Below are 8334 nucleotides of genomic sequence, written 5' to 3'. Positions count from 1 at the left end.
AATGCTGTAGTTCATATCATCATAAGGGTTTTTGCATGCAGAAACATTCCAAAGGTGTGGGATTTAGACTAGAAGCTTTGCGTTGTAGGTTATTTAAGTCATACAATTTCAAAGAAACCCTACGAATCTATCAATATAAGGGGCGTAGAAGATATATACAACCCAATGTATTCAAAATTGACAGCGATTATTGCATGCACGTTAGCTTGTATTTGCTCTTAAAATCTAATGCATGGTGGATTCTTGAAATAAAAAAAAATCGGAAATGGAGCAAGTCTTAGCCCTTCCAGATCCGTAAAATTTAACCATAATGAAGGAAAAGAGTTAAAAGGAGGAACATCCATTCCTAAAATTGTTAAACTCAAAGATACTACTCAAAATGTTACTCGATAGTTATGATGTCAAGATTCATCATTTTGGTATCAAATTCTGTGCCGATACTATCTTATTATAGTATTGAAATATAGTACAGTATGAGATAATGAGACGTACTGAGCATCGATACTGTACGAGACTATATACTGATACGGTAGAGCATATTCGATACGATACGATACCGACTAATATAACTAATTATGTGTAGTGTACTCTCAATTGCTACCATAAAATGTGCCGTCGATATTTTGGAAATATCGAATTTATTGAACCAATTTATTGTAAATACATTCATTAAAATCAAAAAATAAAATATCTAATAATTCAAAAAAAAATATGATATAACAATTCGCCAAATAGTCCTCACATGATAAACTACATATGTCACCATACAATCTACATTACTATTACCCTCCTTACCAAAGTAATTAAGTGCAATAGGGATGGTAGTTGCATCCTCTGCTCGGACCCATTCAGTAGATCACCTACTACATAGATCTCAAAGCATTCTATTATTTATTTTGTACAGATCCTAAAGCGATCAGTGGATGAGGAGGGTAGGTGAATCTAGGATCCGTGTAAGATACTCGTGATTTTTTTTTAATGATATTTATCACCGTGCTGTCGACTATAAAATAAGATTCTTTCCCACGTAGACCATTCTCTGCCAACTCATCAGAATACCAAACCCATCCATTTCTCTCTTCTTTGTCCAAAGCCTTGTGATTCCTCCCTCTCGTCTCCGATTTCCAGCCTTTGGTCTCTGTTTGAAGGTTCCACGAGAACAGAGAAACAGAGAGAGGAGGCGATAGCTATGGAGTCGCTATCTCTGAGGAGTTCGATGGGTGGGAGGCCGCTCTTGGAGTCGAGGAGGCCCGCATGGCCGGATCTCCGGCCGCGAAGGCTCGGGTTGAGTTTGGTCTCGGCGGCCGCGGCGGCCGGCGAGGGAGGGGCTCCGGAGCCGGACCTCAGGGTCCGGGTGAACGGGCTGGAGATGCCCAACCCTTTTGTGATCGCATCGGGGCCGCCGGGGACCAACCACACCGTCATGAAGCGAGCCTTCGACGAGGGATGGGGTGCCGTCATCTCCAAAACCGTATGGATCGAATCCACGACTCTGCCCTGATCTAACTCTTCCTTGCTCTGTTTTCTTGGAAAAAAAATCGCTTTTTTGAATTAAATTTTGTCAAGATAGTAGTATGGTTTGACTCTTGGTGTTGGGAGTTCCGTTCTTTGACTTTCGTAGATCCGTTTTGGATTCTATCTGCAAATCTATTTCTCGTTCTCCTGTTTTTCTCGACGGAGATGTCATGTAGATTCGTAAATGTCGCTTTTTTTCATGCTAAAAGAATAGTATATTGAGTTGCTTCTCCGTTTCAAGTCTTTTATTTTTGTTGGATATCCTCTAACAATTTCGTTTTTGGATCAAACAAGCCCAAAGGGCACTCCTTTCTCTAATTTCTGGAACTGAGATGTCATGTGGCTTCAAGGAGGAACCTTTTCGCCTGAAAGTAGATTTATTTTTTCTTTTCTTCTTGGATTCTGTATCAAAATTCCTACTTTTTTATAATTCTCTGCTTTCTATAGTTTTCTATTTTTGTATTCTTTAACATTAAATCTGGTGGCAATTAATGGTGGACAGTTAGCTTTTTTCTTTGTGAACTTTGTCTAAAACTTTGATTAGATTTTTTTGATCCTTGGATATAAGCATCTGCGATCTTTTTTAAACAAAGTAAATATTGAGTGAAAATGATATAAATTGATTTGTAGGGTAGTAAAAAGAATACACAAGTTATAATGTTATGGATACTAAAAGGTGAAAGGAAATCGAATGGGATATATAAAGGATGTCATGGATTCTTTTTGCTGCTAGGCATAACGTAATTATTAGTGTGGTGCATCTTATTTGCTAATATAATATCATGATGTTTCAAAGGCCACTAATTCTGGCAACTGTACATCATACTTGATGTTGTCCTTTTCATGAAATCCTGTGTTTACCTAAAAATTGATTTCATTTTAGTATAGATGCATATGCATGCTTTGTAGATTTTTCCTAACTTTAATATTTATCACAGTTTGTCAACATAAGTTCAAGATATTGGTTAGATCTCATATAATTTACTTCAAAGTCTTTGATGTGCATATTATAAGTGTTTAATTAGTGTCATCAGAGGATGCTAGTCCTAGTTGTTAGGTGTCAACAATTATCCCACATTGATATATTGGTGATACACTGATATATTATTAGCAACATCAAGTTTATGTCAAGATTTTCAAATTTATTTACTTTTTTTGACTATTTAGTATTGTTATATAATAATTACAGATTTATGTTCAACTTTCAAAAATATACTCTGTTGTTGTGTAAACATCAAAATCACAGATGCTTAACAATTTACATTGGGAAGGACAACTCTGATGAAACATAGACCTTTTAAAAAGTGATAATTAGAAATAAAATGGATGAAATAAATTGGTATGTATGTTGGTGCATCACTTCTACATCACTTCTATATTACTTAGCAATACTTAGAGTACTTGCTGAATACAGGTCTACACATGACCTGATAGAATATGAAGGTTTCAATCTTGTCAGTGAGGTGGCAATATGATTCGTATCATGCAAAATTGTACAAACTGTACAATTTCTACCTGACCTTCGAAATCTGTTGTGTCTAAAATTGATATCTCAAAATCTTGAGTCTGATAAATCAGAGTAACTAATCTTGTTCCAACAATTAATTATGAATTTTCGATAATCAAATGGATGTTTACAATCATGTGATGTTTGTGATCTTTCACTTTTTGGATGTTAATATAAGTGGCAAACTTTAACAGAAGTTTGGTTATAACTTTTGCTCGGTGGGCTATTATTCATAATGTAGTTACTTTTTCATTTACTATTGGGACATTGTTTCACTTCTCTGTAAGTTCTTCCTTCATTCATAAAGCAACAAATGTTCCACCTCCATATCCTAGTGTAATTTTTACTTCAATGATACTTGCTGCAACTCTTTGCTCCCTTTGCTCCTAACATTGTTGACATTGTCAACAATATATGTTAATAGCAGTAGTTTTTTTTTCTAAAAAGAAAATTTGTTATTCCCCATTGTGTTAATTAAAAAAATAAAAGCTGGATCTATGCATGCTAGGTATCTTTGGATGCTGCTAAAGTTGTGAATGTAACTCCTCGTTATGCTCGGCTCCGAGCAGGATCAAATGGTTCAGTCAAGGGACCGATTATTGGGTGGGAGAATATTGAACTTATTAGTGACAGGCCTCTTGAAACTATGTTGAATGAGTTTAAGCAACTTAAAGAAGAGTATCCAGACAGGATACTTATTGCTTCAATTATGGAGGAATACAATGAAGCTGCTTGGCAGGAACTTATTGAGCGAGTTGAAGCAACTGGAGTGGTATTTTCTTTTTGATTCTCTCTTTTCCAACCATTTCTCAAGATCCACCTGTTTAAACCTTCATCAAGAGATAATGCATGTGGATAATCAATATCATAATTAGGATGCCCTCGAGATCAACTTCTCATGTCCTCATGGCATGCCGGAGCGAAAGATGGGTGCTGCAGTGGGCCAAGATTGTGCACTTTTAGAGGAGGTATGTGGGTGGATAAATGAGAAAGCCACTGTACCTGTTTGGGCAAAGATGACTCCAAATATAACGGATATTACCCAGGTTAGTAACTTACATCAATAACGTTTATGCTTCGCTCCTGTATTGGTATGTTTATGCACACTTTATTTTTGGCACTAAATAGGGAAAAATCTAGATGGTGCATATGTTATGCTATATCTTTCATGATCAATTATGTTTGTATTATGTTATGCAGGAAATGATATCTTGCTGTAATCCTATAAAACATAGCAGTTGTGTAGTTCCTGTAGTAAATCGTTTATCTGCATAGCATGATCTGGAGTTATATAAAGCTTCTTTTTCTGAAGAATGATGCAGTAAGCCTAAGGCTGGTACATCATATTATTTTTTTTAAAGGTAAACAGTTGGTAACTTGGTATAAAAATGTGATAAGATTCTTATAAGATGCAATTGACAATAGTATATTAGATACTTTAATGGAAAAGCTTTTATTTAGCTTGTTTTTTCTTTATCTTTGACAATTTTAAATCTTTAAAAAAATAAGCACAACAATTAAAAATGGATGTTTACTTCCATGCCATAGATAAGCATGTCAAATGTTCTATTCAAAGAGTAGTAAATGATCAATTCATATTTTTTATATTGAGCCTCAGGAGCTAAAAATCCAAAAAAGCGAAACCCAACCATATCAGCCTATCACTCTGCCTGCCCAAATTCCTTTCGTTTTCACTAGCTGATCATTATTGCGCAGATATCCAAGACACCCTTTGCTATTTTTAGTTCATAGAGCAACGACGTGCTAGAAAGGGATGAGTTACTCATGGAGAGACTTAGCTCTAACTGAACTATACTCAATATGCCGTTCAACTACTTATAAACATGTTCCATTATCTTCCATGGGCTCTATATGTTAAACTTATTGCCTTTCACTAAGCACATATGATAGATTAGATGATAGCACTACATGATAATAAGACCTTTTGGTAATACGGATGCAAAAATGCAAAATTTGCTATTACTTCTCAGCACTTAATTAAGTTGGGCGATCTTTTTTGACTTGATTAGTCAAAACATAAATCACAAGCTTTATTATTGAATTAGAGTTTGAACATATGAACCCTATATCCCAAATGATTTTTATTCAATGCCAAGGTAAATAACTCCTTCTAATCAACAGTGAAGACGTCTTTTCAGTCGGAATGGTTTAATCCTCCTTGTCTTTCTCTGCTATTGTACTATTGACCTTCTTCAGATTACTCATTTCAAATTTTATATTTCCTGAGTTAGTGAGATAGCTATCTCGAACTTCGGATTTCTCATCTTATGCTCATGGGCCCTCCCCAGGCTAACATTTTGTTTTATGCATTGAAGTTTGTCTTACAACTACCTTATAAATTTCTGTTCAAGTGTCGAGTCTTATGCTCCCATATTGTTACAAGGGACATCTCCCCTTTGTGCGTCCTGCACGTATTCCATCAGAGACTTGTTTATCTCTATCCTATCAATGCTCTCAGACTTGTTTCTCAGAAGTATTTGTTTGGTGGACACATGAACTTGAAGGTATTTGTTTGTTGGACACATGCATTAGGAAGTCTATTTGTGAACTTGTCTTCCATTACTTGTGTGCAGTAATGGGTGTTCTCTATCCTATGTGTTACATACTTTGTTTTCTCTGAGTACATCTCATAAGTAGAAATTTCTAAAAGATTTGTCTTTAGATAGTATGTTAGATCAAATTTTACATGAAGCATGTGAATCCTTGTGCTAATATGTTACTATGACATGAAAAAGAAAATATTAACCTGAGTTGTATTAGGGGATAAAATTAGAGGATGAACTTGACTTCATCATTAACATTCAAACTGTTTGCAATCATTTTGCAACAAAATTTTGATTTCTGATTTTCTTCCCCAAAGAGGTTGAAAACTCTGAAGGTGTTGCTTCTAAATCATACTTATCAGTTGAAAAAAGAGTAATTTGGGAGTAGATGAAGATTTAAAATTTTTGAATGAGCACACAACTTCTACATTATTTAGGTCATACTATGCCTCAATTAAATCAACTTGGTCAACCCAAGTCATTAGTTATTATACTGTAAAATCATGATATTTGTTAGAACTCTCTTAGGGTGCTCTATATCTGAAAGTGACATTCAATTCAACTTGGCTGTGATCTTTTGAATCTTAAACCCAATCATTAGATCTTAAAAGTCATGATATGTTGTTAGAACTGTGTTGTATGTCTGAAAGTTTCAATGGCAAATTTCCCTTGGAACAAGTCATTTGTTCCTTGCCATTAGTAATTTCATGATTTATATTTTTTTATGTCATTGTAAGTCAAATATGTATACCTTCTGTTTCTTGTCCTCATTATTTACATGTACTTGCAAATTTATGCTCTTTAGCCGGCTAGGGTGGCTCTGAAATCAGGATGTGAGGGAGTATCTGCAATAAACACAATCATGAGCGTGATGGGGATCGATCTCAACACTTTACACCCGGAACCTTGTGTTGAGGGGTTTGTCATTACTCGTTAAACAGGACAACTCTTTGCTTCGTGTTACAAAGACATTAAATTAATAAGAGTCTGTTCTTCTTCTCCTTTTTTTTTATGTGTAGGTACTCCACACCAGGTGGATATTCTGCAAAGGCAGTCCATCCTATTGCACTTGGAAAAGTGATGCAGATTGCAAAAATGATGAAAGATGAATTTGGTGATAAAGACCATTCACTTTCTGGAATTGGAGGGGTTGAGACCGGTGCTGATGCTGCAGAATTTATTCTACTTGGTGCAAATACTGTTCAGGCAAGTTTCCCTTTCTGTTTGGGTTCCTTATTGAAGTCAGCTATCATTTTTCCAGAAAAATAATCAGTAATTTTTTCCCTATTATTCTTCATCATGTTAACTTGTAAGGGCTCCAATAAATATCTCGTTCCGTTCGCTTTTACACTAGTACACACACTTGTAGAGATCTATCTGTGCTGTGAAAAGACCAATGCTCTCTGTCGGCATAACTACAGCCATCTTCTCTCTTGAATGGAGAAATTTAGCATTTAGTCCTTTTCTTACTTTTCTAATCACCGGTATCACATTTACCCTAAAGATGGTTCTTTTACATGTAGTTGTCAGCAAGATTAGTATTAGTGAGGATTTCAGAAGTGGTATCGGCCTTTACCAAACCAAAATTATGTGGTTTGCAACCATTAAGTTTTGAATATTGATAACCAAAATTGTCCCTGCGGGAGTATATGATACTATTTCCAGCCTATAAAAATAATTTTTATGATATACAAACTTTATCTTTGTCATTTATGATAGGGAACAAGATGACCGAAATCTGTACCATGGAATTGCTAACTCATGTGATCAAATCAGGTCGCATTTATGTTTGTTGGGTTCAATAAAATTATATATTTAGGTAAAATCAGTCACTTATGCTCTGTGTGTGTGTGTGTAGATGTATGCATTATGTATTTTTGCATATACGCATACATGTATACATGCATAGATATATTTAGAAAGTTTATTGTGGTAATATTGTCAACCTCTCAATTCAATTTCTTCACCATTTATCTCTGTATTCTTATTTGTTGCAATTTGCATGGATGCATCTTTGTGGTTTGCTCACTGTGCTGCTTTTTCTCACTACAGGTATGCACAGGAGTAATGATGCATGGTTATGGACTTGTGAAGAAACTATGTACTGATCTGAAGGATTTCATGAGAAAGCACAACTTCACTTCCATAGAAGATTTTCGAGGGTATGATTTTACTTGGCATGACGACATTCTGAAGGCACCGATATTCAGATTGCATAATTTTAAAATATTAAATTTGCAAGCTCTTCTCCTCACTCTTCCTGAGTGCATTAACGTTACAGTTTTATGTTTTGAAATTCTCCAATAATTTAAGTTTCTAATAATCATCTCTCTTCATTTCAGGGTCTCCCTTCAGTACTTCACTACACATACTGATTTAGTGCAGCGGCAACAAGAGGCTATCAGACAGAGAAAAGCTGTTAAAAAGGGTTTGAAGTCAGACAAAGATTGGACAGGGGATGGTTTTGTTAAAGAGACTGAAAGCATGGTGTCCAACTGATGAGCAATAGTAAGGATGAATAAAAACTTCACAATATCACCCTACTGATGGAAATGAAAACTTGATGAATGATGAATAGCATGCATTATCATGTTGTAAAAAAAAAAAAAAGGTGATCTGTAGGTTGTTTTTTTCCCTTTTTTTTTTTTTCCTTTTTCTGCTGCTCCAGCATGAGCAGGTATCATCCAAGGACTTCCTATAACTGAAATTATTATCTTTATGTTCAGTGGTTATGGTTGCTTGGAGACA

At 35.3% G+C, this 8334-nt stretch overlaps 1 protein-coding gene across 1 annotated transcript; it reads left to right on the top strand.

Moving 5' to 3' along the window:
* Positions 1–1019: 1019 nt before the first annotated feature.
* Positions 1020–8334, top strand: LOC103706801 (dihydropyrimidine dehydrogenase (NADP(+)), chloroplastic-like). The gene is made up of 7 exons (XM_008791037.4): positions 1020–1471; positions 3531–3794; positions 3898–4068; positions 6392–6504; positions 6606–6792; positions 7639–7748; positions 7929–8334. Exons 1-7 carry the CDS (start codon positions 1190–1192, stop codon positions 8083–8085), a joined length of 1284 nt encoding a protein of 427 aa, XP_008789259.1. The 5' UTR covers positions 1020–1189; the 3' UTR covers positions 8086–8334.

This window comes from Phoenix dactylifera, chromosome 11, assembly GCF_009389715.1.
Source record: "Phoenix dactylifera cultivar Barhee BC4 chromosome 11, palm_55x_up_171113_PBpolish2nd_filt_p, whole genome shotgun sequence".
Lineage (NCBI taxonomy): Eukaryota > Viridiplantae > Streptophyta > Magnoliopsida > Arecales > Arecaceae > Phoenix > Phoenix dactylifera.
This window is presented reverse-complemented; position numbering and strand designations above follow the sequence as displayed.

What these genes read in the sequence shown, in the direction of transcription:
- LOC103706801 (XM_008791037.4), top strand. Translation starts at nt 1,190, where the DNA reads ATGGAGTCGCTATCTCTGAGGAGTTCGATGGGTGGGAGGCCGCTCTTG. An exon ending in GTGCCGTCATCTCCAAAACC is followed by an intron (nt 1,472 to 3,530) that starts GTATGGATCGAA and finishes TATGCATGCTAG; the next exon opens with GTATCTTTGGATGCTGCTAA. An exon ending in TTGGTGCAAATACTGTTCAG is followed by an intron (nt 6,793 to 7,638) that starts GCAAGTTTCCCT and finishes TTCTCACTACAG; the next exon opens with GTATGCACAGGAGTAATGAT.